The 17,127-nt window shown below is 42.0% G+C and overlaps 1 protein-coding gene across 1 annotated transcript in view; it reads right to left on the bottom strand.

Moving 5' to 3' along the window:
- Positions 1-17,127, bottom strand: part of LOC121578351 (protein phosphatase 1 regulatory subunit 12B-like) — a 35,735-nt gene that overhangs the window by 2,597 nt on the left and 16,011 nt on the right. The window contains exons 2-6 of the mRNA XM_041892675.1: positions 5,064-5,080; positions 4,717-4,828; positions 4,399-4,503; positions 1,055-1,114; positions 824-874 (exon numbers count right to left, since the gene is read on the bottom strand). Of these exons, the coding sequence (XP_041748609.1) occupies positions 824-874; positions 1,055-1,114; positions 4,399-4,503; positions 4,717-4,828; positions 5,064-5,080 (345 nt within the window). The remainder of the gene's footprint in view (positions 1-823; positions 875-1,054; positions 1,115-4,398; positions 4,504-4,716; positions 4,829-5,063; positions 5,081-17,127) is intronic.

Below are 17,127 nucleotides of genomic sequence, written 5' to 3'. Positions count from 1 at the left end.
ACAATCCACAGCCAACGGGGCATAATGGTGACAAACAATGTAATCTTAGAATATCACATCACAAAGCAGTGCATTATAGGGAATCGGGTGCCATTTGATAGACAGACTAACACTATAGCACCAAGTCACATCTGTCTGCAGGGCGGCTTTGTGGAGAGTGTGTTTTGGCAATATGTTCTCTCTCTGCTGTGGCTCAGTTCAGTCTATTAGAGATGTTCTCAAGAGGGACAAGAACTGGCATTAAGCCACAAGAAAAGTGCCCTGAATTGGTCAAACCTTGAACATCTCTCACTATCAATTCAGTATCTTCAAGAAGGTTGGTATTTATTGGGATGACTCATGTACTGGAGGCAGCTCTGCAGGGTGGTCACTAGCTGGCACAGCCACAAAGTCATACAATCTGATTTTGAACCTAACCCTAACCTTAACCCTAACCTTAACCACACTGCTAACCGTATGCCTAACACTTACCTTGTTTTCATTAATTTGTACGTTATATAGCAAATTTTGATTTTGCAGCTGGCTCCCGAGTGGCACAGCGGTCTAAGGCACTGCATCTTAGTGCTCAGTGCTTGAGGCATCACTACAGACCCCCTGGTTCGATTCCAGGCTGTATCACAACCGGACGTGATTGGGAGTCCCATAAGGCAGCGCACAATTGGCCCAGCATCGTCCGGGTTTGGCTGGTGTAGGCCGTCATTGTAAATATGAATTTGTTCTTAACTGACTTGCCTAGTTAAATAAAGGTAAAATAAAATAAATAATCTAGTGGAAATTGCTCAGCTCTGCCTCCAAGACAAGATTATTGGAACTGGACAGATACCTTCACTTCATCTTCCATGTCTGATATCTTCTTCTGTAGGACACGTGTTTCCTACAGAGAGGAGATGATACATGTCACAATGAGACTAAACATGATGGGGCTATCAGCCTGACCATGACTTGACCTATGACCTATTAAAATAAAATATATCAAATAGACAAGTTGTACCAGACCAAGAGAGAAGTAAAAAGAAAGTCCATAGGCAAACATCCAGTGAGATAAGGATCTCACCCGTCTTTCTTTCTCAAGCATGGACCTCTCATTGGACCTCTCAGTCATTGTGATCTTTCTCTGCAATGCAAAAGTCCATGGTTAAAATGGCGAAAATGAGAACAGCACAATCCCTGAAACTGCAGACATTTCTCATATGAAGAGTTTCATTCCAAAACGCTATATATCCATTTTCAGATGGAGTCTATTGACGAACCCGTGCACCCGTGCGTCAATCAAAGCAACATAATAAGAAAATCCCTATCAAAATCTGTCAGTTTAAGCTAGAGATATCAAACACCGCTTTAGCTTGGCCACCTTCCACCGCATCCGACTATCGGCCTTCCGCATATCTAAGTGGAAGGTGGCCGAGGGAGAGGGGGGGTTCAGCTTTATGTTCAATTTGGAAATTAGAGCTCTACCAGGCGGTTGAGAAGTCAAAAGAGGATCATATTAACAATGCCACATTAGAAGGGCAATTTGCATAACATAAATTACTTTAGGTCTGCTTCAGTGGCTGTCATAGGTAGGTAAGCATTGTTAAATGAGGACTGATGTCAAATTTGGACACATGATGGTAATTTTGTGTGTCCAAAAATTTATATTTAATTATATTGAAATGAATGCGTTTTCAGGTGGTGTATAATGCAATATCACCCAAAGTGGTTTTCTTCCATTTCAAATTAGCTACTGTACATTCTTCCATCACGTTTCCCACATACATGACAAAGAGTAGTTTTCTATTATAGCATTTTTTGTATTACTATTTCTATGACTATTTATTACTATTTACCATATTCTTATTCCTAACAGAAATGGTGCAATATTCATCGCTCACCAACTGATTTCCTGCCTTTTATCCCATATCTTTGGTGACCGATTTTGAGTTTTCTTACAGTTCTCTGATTGGGCAAAGTTAGAGTGCCACAACACTGAACTGCAGCCACCCAAAAGGATACAAATGATGTAAATTGATGTAGGAGGGCTGGGGAGACGACCAATCAATTTTTTTTTATATCTACTTAAAATTTAACATTTTAGTCATGTAGCAGACGCTCTTATCCAGAGCGACTTACAGTTAGTGAGTGCATACCTTTTTATACTTCTAAATCCTCTGTCAAAACATGCTCAACGAGACGGTTGAGGATAGGGTTAAAGGGTTAAAGAACTTATGAAAGAGATTGATGTGTTTTTTCACCACCTAATCAAGGCATGGGGTTGTTCAATAACAGACATGTATTTGTTTGAAATCTACAGTATCACGTGATGGTTTCATTTCAGAGAGACAAATAATCATGTTTTGTTGCAAAACGCTATATATCCGCCTGAGCCTCACTCAAAAAAATAAGTAGTACTGGTAGGTTTTACACAGTCAAATGTGACAACTAATTATATTTTTAATAAAGTAATGTACAAATTATACATTTGTGACATCAATATTTATATCAATACAGTAATATGAGGTCTGTATATAAAATATTTATATTTGCCATTTTTGTCATTTAGCAGATGCTCTTATCCAGAGTGACTTACATTCATTCATTTTAAGATTGCTAGGTGAGAGACAAGCACATATCAGTCGAATATACAGGATAAGACAATTCCATTCCAGCTAAACAATGGATAATTAGCGTTTTGCAACAAAAGCCATTTTAATACACATCTAAAATCTATGAATGAAAAAACAGTAATATTTTACACACACATGAAGGCAGCCATAAGCAATCATTTCTGATGAAAGAAACACAAATGTAAATGATTTGTGGACATAGCGTTTTGGAACGAAACTCTTCAATATTTACCTTTGAAAACAACCATGGTACTGTACTTTACAAATACCAATTCCCAAGCATTTTCCTCTTGGAATCAGCCAAAGCATCTTACTACATAATCTGTCATAGTTCTCACTACTGCATTTTTCCTGATTCTATTGTGCAGTGGTCCATGTAATAGGACATGGAAGAGTTACTCCACCATGTATTTGACAAGAACTGTAAATTGGGAATCACAATGATACGTCATGAAATGGCACAACCATACATATACACTACAAGTATGTGGACACCCTTTCAAATTAGTGGATTAGGCTATTTCAGCCACACCCGTTACTGACAGGTGTATAAAATAGAGCACACTGCCATGCAATCTCCATACACAAACATTGACAGTAGAATGGCCCGTACTGAAGAACTCAGTGACTTTCAACATGGCACCGTCATAGGATGCCACCTTTCCAACAAGTCAGTTCGTCAAATTTCTTCCCTGCTGGAGCTGCCCCGGTCAACTGTAAGTGCTGTTAGTGTGGAAATGTCTAGGAGCAACAACAGCTCAGCCTTGAAGAGGTAGGCCACACAAGCTCACAGAATGGGACTGCCGAGTGCTGAAGTGCGTAACGTGTAAAGATCGTCTGTCCTCGTTTGCAACACTCACTACCGAGTTCCAAACTGCCTCTGGAAGCAACGTCAACACAAGAACTGCTCGTCGGGAGCTTCATGAAATGAGTTCCCATGGCCGAGCAGACGCACACAAGCCTAAGATCACCATGTGCAATGCCAAGCGTCGGCTGGAGCGGTGTAAAGCTTGCCGCCATTGGACTCTGGAGCAGTGGAAACGCGTTCTCTGGAGTGATGAATCACGCTTCACCATCTGGCAGTCCGACTGACAAATCTGGGTTTGGCGGATGCCAGGAGAACGCTACCTGCCCCAATGCATATTGCCAACTGTAAGTTTGGTGGAGGAGGAATAATGGTCTGGGGCTGTTTTTCATGGTTTGGGCTAGGCTCCTTAGTTCTAGTGAAGGGAAATCTTAACACCACAGCATACAATGACATTCTAGACGATTCTGTGCTTCCAAATTTGTGGCAACCATTTGGGGAAGGTCCTTTCCTGTTTCAGCATGATAATAACCCTGTGCACAAAGCGAGGTCCATACAGAAATGGTTTGTCGAGATCGGTGTGGAAGAACTTGACTGGCCCGCACTGAGCCCTGACTCAACCCCATCGAACACCTTTGGGATGAATTGGAACGTTGACTGCGAGCCAGGCCTAATCGCCCAACATCAGTGCCCGACATCACTAATCCTCTTGTGGCTGAATGGAAGCAAGTCCCCGCAGCATTGTTCCAACATCTAGAGGAAAGCCTTCACAGAAGAGTGGAGGCTGTTATAGCAAAGGGGGCACCAACTCCATATTAATGCCCATGATTTTAGAATGAGATGTTCGACAGGCAGGTGTCCACATACTTTAGTGTACTTTTTCATTGGACTCTTCTGCAAACTGGTAATTTTCATCCGTTTTATTTGATGTTTGGGATGAGGGTTTGAGCTATTTTGTGTGGCGGATGAATACCAGTTAGGGATAATCACCTGTGTGACTTTCTCCAGCTGAGTCTGTACCAACACCAGCTCCTGTTTACTGCCCTGCAGCCGGGACTTGAGTCTCTCATTTGTAGACATGGCCTCCTCGTACATCTGCAATATACAGGATGCAACAGCAAACTCAGACACATAATATCATAACTTGCCACAGCATTTTACTATTACACTTTACTTGAACCCTCTGTCATAATGGCCACATAATACTGTCATTATCATGACATAACAGATGTCACAACAGATCATTAGCTACCTATGCCAGTTTGCTAGCTTTAAGAAACTTTTAGAGAATTTTGCATTTCAGGTTGCCTTCTTATAGTCCGTGCATCCTGCCTCTTCCTCAGCCTTTTTCCGCGCTGCCATTCTGTTTTCCCTGCGAGCATCATAGGCCTCTCTGTCGTAAGCACCAGACGAGTCCAGCCTGAGGGAAAGATAGGACAGATATTCCAAATGACTGAACCTGAACCTACTTCACTGTGTCAGAGCTTGATCGTCAATATACTTTTGACCCTAATTGTAATAAAAGTCGGGTGCAATGGGGGCCTGAGTAATAAAGTTGACCAATGGCTGTTAGGATGTGTGTGAATGCCTGGTAATGAAAATCTGAAGCCCTCCTGTGTCTTTTGATAAAGTGAACTGAGATGAAAGCAGCTTACCTGGACACTCTTTCATGCTGAAAACAAAACAAAAAAGATATGTCACTTACAAAATGCATAAAACAGTAGTTTGAATGATCTTCAACACTGAGGTGTAATGTCTTCTTCCAGGTTAATATTGCACACTCAGACCGTAACTTTAGCCTGTGACAGTACTTTAATCAGCCTATGCTTATTGGGCTTTAATGAACAGGAATAAAATAGGAATGTGTTAGGACTTGAATCAATATTATGTTACTCAAAGAGAAACAGTTTTCAATAGCTTAAATTGGCTCCAGTCGTCTTGGCTCCCAGAGGATTGGGTTGTGCACCTTTGTGCCTGTGATGTACTGCACACCAGCCTCATTCTGACATGGCATGAACAGGTCAAACCACACACATGCACGCAACACACCCCAAAAGTTGCATATTTCAGCATTAAACTCTGACACTGTTTTAAAGTCACCTTTGGCCTCATGGTGAAATCCCGGAGCAGTTTTCTTCCTCTCCGGCAACTAAGTTAGGAAGGACGCCTGTATCTTTGTAGTGACTGGGTGTATTGATACACCATCCAAAGTGTAATTATTAACTGCACCATGCTCAAAGGGATATTAAATGTCTGCTTTTTATTTAACCATCTACCAATAGGTGCCCTTCTTTGTGATGCTTTGGAAAACCTCCCTGGTCTATGTGATTGAATCGGTTTTAAATGTACTGCGCGACTTAGGGACCTTACCAATAATTGCGTGTGTGGGGTACAAAGATTAGATAGTCATTCAAAAATCCTGTTAAACACTATTATTGCAAATGTTTACTCCTGAACTGATTTAGGCTTTCCATAACAACGGGCAATACTTACTGACTCAACATTTTGAAAAACATAATTCCATTTTGACATTATGGGGTATTTTGTGTAGGCCAGTGACAAAAGGTCTCAATTTAATCTATTTTAAATTCAGCCTGTCACAACAAAATGTGGAAACATTCAAGGGGTGTGAATAATTTCTGAAGGCACTGTAACGTCCTCTGTTAGCTGCTCGTCTGTCTGTCCCATTGAGGTATAAAATAACTGGAGACTGCGTACAAGATGTCCGACTGTTGTCGGTAATCTACTCACGTTCGCATACTTCACATGCACACTAGCACTCAGTGTGCACAGGGAGCAGCGATGATGTCAGCACGTCATCCAAAAACATGGCAGACATTGGGATGAAAATAACATGTTAATATCTTCGGCTGTCAGTGATGGGGGGAAAAATGTGACAATTATTTGAATAATTCAATGGATGTTTTGTGCACAAAGGTGATGACTAAAGTGTCAGCTGATAACAACCATATTACAAGATTCTAGCAATGAAGGCAGCCCTTCTACTTACTCAGAGTTGGATGAACTCATTGTGTGTGTGTCTCCACATGCATTTTAAAAGGACCAATTGGGCTAGACCGGTAACGTTGTTGATTGAACTATGGCTTATTTTACAAGCCGTGTACTCTGTTCCTTCGTTGTCAAAAACACATCTATAAAATGTAGCTAAAACATTGCTCTTTCCTTTTAATGGCTCTAATGTTATTGATGGGTCCTTGGCTTCAACAAGATGTTGCAATTCATCTCTTGAAGGCTTCATCATTCACTGATGTACATTGGCATCTGAGGTAAAGTAGTGACTGTCTACAACTGGAGTGAGTGAGTCGACGGAAGGGGGAGGGGGAAAATGACAATTTATTTTGTATAGATTTGTATTAAGTAAACAATATTTATTTTATGAAATGCTCCACACATTACATATTTCTAACCCAAAAGAAAAAAACTCAGTTCATAACTATTCATAACTATTCCCGTGCCTGTGGTCTTTCGATCCTGTCCCGCGGGACCTGCAAGACCAGCAGGAGTCCTGTTCCCGTGCCAAACTCTAATGGCCAGGAATGGATTACATCCAAAACTTCCACTTCTGCTGTCTGTCAAATGTCAAACCTGTGACTGGTGTTGGTGAGTAGGTAAGTAGATAGCTGGTACTACTTTTGGTTATACAACATTATTTGATCATCCTAGCGAGCCAGGCTAGCTATGATACCACAGATGAAAGGGGAATGATACTGTTGCTAGCTAAAAACATCAAGCTAACATGTAATGTCATGTCACACGTCAGAAAAAGATGTGCATAGCTTACTTCAGCTAGCTACCTTGCCAACAACAGCTAACTCAACGTGACCAAGACAAAGGAGATGATTGTGGACTACAGGAAAAAAAAGAGGACTGAGCACGCCCCCATTCTCATTGACGGGGCTGTAGTGGAACAGGTTGAGAGCTTCAAGTTCCTTGGTGTCCACATCACCAACGAACTATCATGGTCCAAACACACCAAGACAGTCGTGAAGAGGGCACGACAAAGCCTATTCCCCCTCAGGAGACTGAAAAGATTTGGCATGGGTCCTCAGATCCTCCAAAAATTCTACAGCTGCACCATCGAGAGCATCCTGACTGGTTGCATCACCGCCTGGTATGGCAACTGCTTGGCCTCCGACCGCAAGGCACTACAGAGGGTAGTGCGTACGGCCCAGTACATCACTGGGGCCAAGCTTCCTGCCATCCAGGACCTCTATACCAGGCGGTGTCAGAGGAAGGCCCTCAAAATTGTCAAAGACTCCAGCCACCCTAGTCATAGACTGTTCTCTCTGCTACCGCACGGCAAGCGGTACCGGAGTGCCAAGTCTAGGTCCAAAAGACTTCTCAACAGCTTCTACCCCCAAGCCATTAGACTCCTGAACAGCTAATCATGGCTACCCGGACTATTTGCACTGCCCCCCCACACCATCCTTTTTACGCTGCTGCTACTCTGTTAATTATTTATGCATAGTCACTTTAACTCTACCCACATGTACATATTACCTCAACTACCTCAACTAGCCGGTGCCCCCGCACATTGACTCTGCAACGGTACCCCCCTGTATATATAGCCTCCCTACTGTTATTTTATTTTACTTCTGCTCTTTTTTTTCTCAACACTTTTTTTGTTGTTGTTTTATTTTTAAAATGCACTGTTGGTTAAGGGCTGTAAGTAAGCATTTCACTGTAATGTATGCACCTGTTGTATTCGGCGCATGTGACCAATAACATTTGATTTGATTTGATTTAACTGTATTATTGGCATTTAGGGTCAATACAGAAACGATCAAGAGTAGAGACAAACTTTCTCCCCGCGCAGCTGAACATTGTATGCTGGAAAACACTTGGTTTGTTATTTTGGATTAAATCAAAAACGCTATTCATAAAAATGAATACAGAACTTGTTTTTGCGTGGATTCCATGACGCGGTTAGCTTTTAACAGCTAGGACCGCTATGTCTTGTCCCGGAATCCTGCTTAAGAGACAGGTTGAAGCCTGCTTAACAGAGATGCTAAGATGCTAGCCATCAAGCTAACAAAGTTACTACCAGATTCATTTAGCAATGGAGCCCTCTTTGTCTGGAGAACTAAATGAACGGTTCCAGCGCTGTAGGAGCTGTATCTATTACACTTTGTTTCGGGACAAACCGGATCACTCAGAGTTCCAATGCGGCAATTGTTTACTTGCCGAGGATTATAGGCTTGAGGTGGCTTCCTTGATCATGCAGGTCACCAGCCTACGTAAGAAACTGGGGAAAACACAGAGTGGAATGTTTACATTTTCTACGACGGTGGCTGGACGGCGTTCACGCTTGTTTGATGCATCTCCGCCTTCTCGTTTGTCCTTATCCGACTGGCCGGTGTTGCCCAGAGCTCCCCCATCTGAAAGCACCGTCAAAGGAGCACAGCATGAGGAGAAAGGAAAATCAATGATGGTCGCATGTCACGAGCCGTGGAAGCTGAAGACAGTGACCTCCCGCAAAGCAGTCTACACTCCCAACGAGAGGCCCAGAGCGGATACAAACAACAAATAGTTTCGCCGTCCTGGAGCCTGATCTTCCAGCACCTTCGTCGCTGGGGGTGCCTGTATCTGCGGCCGCAGTGTGTACTACTACGATTTCGAAGTCATCAACCTTCCGTCCCTGCTCTACATCGAGCAGGGCTTCTCCATCTGTCGGAGGCCTGCATCCTGTGAAGTGTGAGAGTGGGCGAAGTTCCTTGTCCTTCTCGCCAGCCGTGATTTTGGGCAGCTCCATGGTAAGAAATGTGACTGTTCCTGGTGCAAAAACAATGTCCTATCCCGGAGCTCGAGTAAATGACATTACTAAGCTGCTCCCGAATGTACTAAGTCAGGACATGGAAATCGATTCTATCGTAGTCCATGTGGGTTTTAATGACATTATGAAGGGCAGCTCTGAACAGTTGAAACTGGATTTTAAAGAACTGACTGACTCACTGCTAGACACTAACACAAACCCCATCATATCTGGCCCTGTGCCCTCTCTGAATCGTGGCATTGAACGCTTTAGCAGGATTCTTGCTCTTCACAATTGGCCACGTGATTATTGCAGCTCAATTGGTGTAACATTTGTTGACAATTTCGATACCTTTTGGAAACAAAACACGTTTTATAAGGAGGATGGGATCCACCCAAATCATTTGGGTTCCTGGATCCTTTCACAGCATTATAAGGCTGCGTTGAGACAATGACTTACCAATGGCCCAGCTCAGCTAATCCCTACCATTGTGACGTAGAGTTGTCAAAATGCTTCAGCAAATGTACATTACAACAGGGGCGTAGGTAGACACAATATAAGTAACCTAATTTATGTCCCTCTAACTGCCCTGAATGCCTCTGCTGATCCTACAGCTATTGTATGCAGTAATCATGTGCCTAAGAACCAGATTTATACTGTTAGCACTGAGCCGGTGTGCCCGAGGAGGAAGGCCACTGTGTGCAGCTCACCCTGCACTAACATAAACAACATGACCACATCTACCGCTGCTAAGTTTCCCAGTAAAGCAATAAAAACAAGTAAGCATCCCAGAAGAAAAGTGCTCAAAATAGCCCACGTTGACATATGTATCTTAAGAAACAAGGTTCATGAAATCAATCATTTGCTAGTAACAGATGACATTCATATTCTGACTATATCTGAAACTCACTCAGATAATACCTTTGAGGATACAGTAGTAGCAATACAAGGTTATAACATTTACAGAAAATATAGAAATGCCAATGGTGGAGGTGTTGCTGTTCAGAACCACATTCCTGTGAAGATTAGAGAGGATCTCATGTTAAATACTGTTGAAGTAATATGGCTACAGGTTCATCTGCCTCACCTAAAGCCAATTCTGGTGGGAAGCTGCTATAGACCACCAAGTGCTAACAGTCAGTATCTGGATAACATGTGAGAAATGCTTGATAATGTATGTGATATCAATAGAGAGGTATACTTTCTGGGTGATTTAAATATTGACTGGCTTTTATCAGGCTGCCCACTCAAGAGAAAGCTTGAAACTGTAACCAGTGCATTCAACCTGGTTCAGGTTATCAGTCAACCTACCAGGGTAGTTACAAACAGTACAGGAATTAAATCATCAACATGTATTGATCATATCTTTACTATTGATTCGTTTGAAAGCCTCCCGAGTGGCGCAGTGGTCTAAGGCACTGCATCGCAGTGCTTGATGTGCAACTAGATATCCTGGTTTGAATCCAGGCTCTGTCGTAGCCGTCCGCGACTGGGAGACCCATGGGGCGGTGCACAATTGGCCCAATATAGTAGCCAGATCTAGGAAAACCAAAGGCTGGGCCTACTATTGTGTATAAGAGGTAATAATAATAAGCCATTTAGCAGACGTTTTTATCCAAAGAGACTTACAGCCATGCGTGCATACATTTTTACGTATGGGTGGTCCCGGGGATCGAACCCACTACCCTGGTGTTACAAGCGCCATGCTCTACCAATTGAGCTACAGAGGACCACAATACGTTTTGTAGTGATTCCTATGTTGTTGATGTAAAGAATATATGTTGGTCCGTGGTGTGTAATGAGGAGCAGACAGACACTGCACTTGACACATTTATGAAATTGCTTATTCCAGTTATTAATAAGCATGCACCCATTAAGAAAATGACTGTAAAAATTGTTAAATCCCCCTGGATTGATGAGGAATTTAACAATTGTATGGTTGAGAGGGATGAGGCAAAAGGAAAGGCAAATAAGTCTGGCTGTACAACCGATTGGCAAACGGATTGCAAATTGAGAAATCATGTGACTAAACTGAATATAAAGAAGAAGAAACAACACTATGAAACAAGGATAAATGACATAAAGAATGATAGTAAAAATCTTTGGAGCACCTTAAATGAAATTTTGGGCAAAATGGCAAACTCAGCTCCATCGTTCATTGAATCAGATGGCTCATTCATCACAAAAACAACTGATATTACCAACTACTTTAATAATTTTTTCATTGGCAAAATTAGCAAACTTAGGCATGACATGCCAGCAACAATTGCTGACACTACACATCCAAGTATATCTGACCAAATTATGAAAGACAACCATTGTAATTTTTTTGAATTCCGTAAAGTGAGTGGGGAAGAGGTGAAAAAAGTATTGTTGTCTATTAACAATGACAAGCCACCAGGGTCTGACAACTTGGATGGAAAATTACTGAGGATAATAGTGGACGATATTGCCACTCCTATTTGCCATAATTTAAATTTAAGCCTACTAGAATGTATGTGCCCCAAGGCTTGGAGGGAAGCAAAAGTCATTCCGCTACCATAGAACAGTAAAGCCCCCTTTACAGGCTCAAATAGCCGACCGATTAGCCTGTTACCAACCCTTAGTAAACTATTGGAAAAAATGGTGTTTAACCAGATACAATGCTATTTTACAGTAAACAAATTGACAACAAACTTTCAGCATGCTTATAGAGAAGGACATTCAACAAGTACAGCACTTACACAAATGACTGAAATTTATGATAAAAAGATTGTGGGGGCTGTTTTGTTAGACTTCAGTGCGGCTTTTGACATTATCGATCATAGTCTGCTGCTGGAAAAACGTATGTGTTATGGCTTTACACCCCCTGCTATAATGTGGATAAAGAGTTACTTGTCTAACAGAACACAGAGGGTGTTCTTTAATGGAAGCCTCTCCAACAAAATCCAGGTAGAATCAGGAATTCCCCAGGGCAGCTGTTTAGACCCCTTACTTTTTTCCATCTTTACTAATGACATGCCACTGGCTTTGAGTAAAGCCAGTGTGTCTATGTATGCGGATGACTCAACACTATACACATCAGCTGCTACAGCAACTGAAATAACTGCAACACTTAATAAAGAGTTGCAGTTAGTTTCGGAATGGGTGGCAAGGAATAAGTTAGTCCTAAATATTTCCAAAACTAAAAGCATTGTATTTGGGTCAAATCATTCACTAAACCCTAAACCTCAACTACATCTCGTACTGAATAATGTGGAAATTGAGCAAGTTGAGGAGACTAAACTGCTTGGAGTAACCCTGGATTGTAAACTGTCATGGTCAAATCATATTGATACAACAGTAGCTAAGATGGGGAGAAGTATGTCCATAATTAAGCACTGCTCTGCCTTCTTAACAACACTATCAACAAGGCAGGTCCTACAGGCCCTAGTTTTGTCGCACCTAGACTACTGTTCAGTAGTGTGGTCAGGTGCCACAAGGAGGGACTCGGGAAAATTGCAGTTGGCTCAGAACAGGGCAGCACGGCTGGCCCTTAAAAGTACACAGAGAGCTAACATTAATGACATGCATGTTAGTCTCTCCTGTCTTAGAGTGGAAGAGAGATTGACTTCATCACTGCTTGTTTTTTTAAGAGGTGTAGACAAGCTGAATGTACCGAGCTGTCTGTTTGGAATGCTGGCACACAGCTCGGACACCCATGCATACCCCACGAGACATGCCACCAGAGGTCTCTTCACAGTCCCCAAGTCTAGAACAGACTATGGGAAATGCACAGTACTACATAGAGCCATGACTACATGGAACTCTATTCCACATCATGTAACTCAGTCAAGCAGTAAAATCAGATACAATTATGGAACAGCGCAGACTGTGAAGAGACACACACACACACAAACACAGGCACACACAGCATTCGCAAACACATGCTAACACACACACATTTTAATATTGTTATTTTTCTGTATTATTGATTTTGTATTGTAAATATGTTATGGTAGAGTAGTGTGTAATAAGGTGTTGTGTTGTGTTATGTATTGTTTTATTGTATGTAAATTGTGGTTGGACCTCAGGAAGAGTAGCTGTTGCCTTGGCAGCCGCTAATGAGGATCCATAATAAATACAAATACAAATACAGAGCAGGTATTTGGATACTATTTAGCTAGCTTATCATTGGATGTAACCACTTTGCTTTCAATAATGTTCTAGTACTACAAGTATAGCTATGGCTCTGGCAGCAAGTAGCAAAACATGTATTGGTATTTTATTAGGATACCCATTAGCTGTTGCAAAAGCAGCTGCTACCCTTCCTGGGGTCCACACAAAATATGAAACATGACATTATACAGAACATTACTTGAGAAGCACAGCTCAAGGACAGAACTACATCAATTTTAAGGCACACACACGTAGCCTACAGTGAGGGAACAAATGCTTTTCTTTCATTATATATATTTTTTTATACATGAACATGATGGCTCACTGTTCATTGTTGGCATTTCCTGCCTAAGTTTGCCCACTTTGCCAATGAAGTAATCATTGAAATAATTGGCAACATCAAATGGTTTTGTGATGAGTAAGCAATCTGATTTTAATGAAAGATGGAGTTTAATTTGTCTTTCTGCCCATAATTTCATTTAAAGTCCTCTAACGTTTTTTTTCAATCATTCTTTATATCATTGATCTTGGCTTCATAATACAGCTTCTTATTATTTTTGTTGAGTTTAGTCACATCATTTCTCAATTTGCAGTAAGTCAGCCAGTCAGATGTCCAGCTAGACGCCTTTTGCCCCATCTCTTTCAGCCATACATTTTTTCAATTCCTCATCAATCCATGGAGCCTTAACAGTTCTAAAAGTCAGTTTCTTAATAGATGTATGTTTATCAATAATTGGAAGAAGCAATTTGATAAATAAGAGTCACAGAAAAATATTTTGTTTGATCTCTTATACACTATTTTAGGCCCAGCTTTTGGAACTTTGAATTTCCTGGATATAGCCACTATATTGTGATCAATGCATCCAATGGGTACGGATACAGCTTTAGAACAAAGTTCTACAGTATTAGTAAAAATGTGATCGATACATGTGGATGATCTTGTTCCTGTAGTGTTTGTAAACACCCTGGTAGGTTGATTAATAACCTGAACCAGATTACAGGCGCTGGTTACAGTGAGAAGCTTCCTCTTGAGCAGACAGCTTGATGAAAACCAGTCAATATTCAGGTCCCCAAGAAAGTAGACCTCTCTGTTTACATTACATACGCTATTTCACACATATTATTTAGATACTAACTGTTAGCACTTTGTGGCCTATAGCAACACCCCAAAAGAAAGGCTTTAGATGTGCCAAGTGAACCTACAACCACAACACTTCAACAACACTTGATCAATACATGTTGATGATTTCATTCCTGTGCTGTTTGTAACTACCCTGGTAGGTTGATTGATATCCTGAACCACGTTGCAGGCACTAGTTACAGTTTGAAGCTTTATCTTGAGTGGGCAGCCTGATGAAAGCCAGTCAATATTTAAAATCACCCAGAAAATATACCTCTCTTTTGATATCACATACATTATCATGCATTTGTGTGTGCTGCGGGGTTGAAGCTACGAACCCATAGGCTTGGCTCTCTCATCCCTTCCAGACTTCTGGGAGGGAGGGTAGACAATGAGCCTGGCATAGCGGATGTAAGCAATGTCCCCACGCGCTCTGGCAGCTTTTATGGCTGGGATAAGTTATTTCGTCTTCTGGCGCACAGCTTCAGGATAGTCCTCGTTGAGGAAGATAAACGTTCCTCTCAAGTTCTTGGCTCTTTCCAGAACAGCTACATTGTCCTTGAACCTCAGGAACTTGACCACTATTGGCCTGGGCCTGTCACCTGGGCCAGTGGTGAGTTTTCCAGTTCTGTGGGTGCGCTCCACTTCAATCTTCCTGTGGTCCATCTTCAATTTCTCTGAGATCATTTCCCTCACTTTGTCCTCAAACTCCGTCCAGGTCTCATGTGGAGATTCTGCAATTCCGTCCACAACCAGGTTGTTCCGCCTTGATTGTCCCTCGAGATAATCTGATTTCTCCGTCATTGTTATCGTGGATTCACACACAGAACTGATGTCCTCTCTCAATGACTTACAGATTGATGTCATCTTGCCGTTCTCCTGTTTAAACTCATCGAGCTAACCCTGGGAAAACTGCAAACTGTTCTTCAGGTCCTGGACCTTTTTGGTCAGGTCCATTCTGGTCAGGTCCATTCCATTATTTTATTAGTTGACTTCACCAGTATTTGGACAAAACACTTGAAGCTATTTTCACTTTGTTGTAACAACTTCTTGTAGAACTATTTTTGTTTGTTTAAAAAGATCCTTCACCTGTGATAAAGAGACACCACTGTCATCAACGGTACTCCCGCTGGCTTTGGTCTTTGTCATGGTAGCAACATAGTCTACGCTGTTACTCCCCGCAATTCCAGACAGGGCAGGTCGCAGGGAAGATGGAAACAGCAACAGACAGCAGGGTTCTAGACAGCCACAAACCCGGGACAATCCGCGGTCTCAGCCACAATGGCTAACCGCGTCGCAGGCTGCGTTCAAGCCCTCAAGAAAACCCTGCTAGCTTGATAGGCAGTGATCTAGCAGTTAGGCTAGCTGCTACGCCAAATAGCTCCTCAGACCCGGCCTTGGTCAGCAGGATCACTGGACAGCAGTCCCAGCAACTGATGCCAACTTTGTAGCGGGATCCAAACTCAAAGTTAGCAAGTATTCAGCAATGTACAGAGCTGCCATGCTGGCACTTGTGAATTAGCTGTGTATCATGATCTATGATTGGCTATGTTCAACTGTGTATTTACTTCTGGCTTCTCTCAGTCCCTCCCTCTGTGATATAGGAGCTGGGTCAGATCTGTAAGACAGGCTGCTTCTTGACCAGTATCTGTGACGAGAGGGGCTTGGAGCTGATCTACACTGCCATGCACATCAGGTGCTGGCAAACACCTCAGAAGGGACTAAAGGTGATTACAATTAAGACAGTACATCACAAGTGTTTAGTAATATAAGAATCAGAATCACCTTTATTTGCCAGATACATGTGCATGTACAAGGAATGACAATAGAATGATAATAATAATAATAATGTTTACACTGTATTTCATATAGAAGATGAAATACAGTGTAAACATTGTTATATTAGTAGAACACGGCTTCTACAGAATTATGTGAAGAATGGTTTATTCTACATGGAACTGTTACACTTGAAAGTTATCAAAACACTTTGCTTACAATATCTACATAAGTTCAGCAATTGCACTCTTCTCCCCCTGGAGGAAGCTTAGAATTGGTCAGAATATGGGTATGAGAAGAGTGCAATTGTCCTGCATCTGCCTGTAGTTATTAAACTCTGCCTGCTGGACCCATGAGGCAAACTGTGTCATATCCAGGATGGAGTGTAATGCACTCCACCCCTCCTGCCACCTGACTGCACCGGTCCATAACCTGTAAAACATTACATAGATGGAAGCAACTTCATCAGTCACTGGAGACTTAAAGACAGAACTTCACCCAGAGAGCTGTGAATGACAGTGTGTGGTTAGACAGCCACATCCTTATACAGTTGAAGTCAGAAGTTTACATACACTTAGGTTGGAGTCATTAAAACTTGTTTTTCAACCACTCCACAAATGTCTTGATAACAAACTATGGTTTTGGCAAGTCGGTTAGGACAACACTTTGTTCATGACACAAGTCATTTTTCCAACAATTGTTTACAGACAGATTATTTCACTTATAATTCACTGTATCACAATTCCAGAAAATTATGTCATGCTTTAGAAGCTTCTGATAGGCCAATTGACATCATTTGTCACGGATTCTGCTGAGGCTGCCCCTCCTCCTTGCTCGGGCAGGCTGCGGCGTTCGTCGTCACCGGAATACTAGCTGCTGCCGATCTATGTTATATGTGTCTATGTTGCACCTG

Source organism: Coregonus clupeaformis, chromosome 12 (genome assembly GCF_020615455.1).
Source record: "Coregonus clupeaformis isolate EN_2021a chromosome 12, ASM2061545v1, whole genome shotgun sequence".
Classification (NCBI taxonomy): domain Eukaryota; kingdom Metazoa; phylum Chordata; class Actinopteri; order Salmoniformes; family Salmonidae; genus Coregonus; species Coregonus clupeaformis.
The sequence above is the reverse complement of the archived record's forward strand: the minus strand, read 5'-3'. Positions and strand labels throughout refer to the sequence as shown.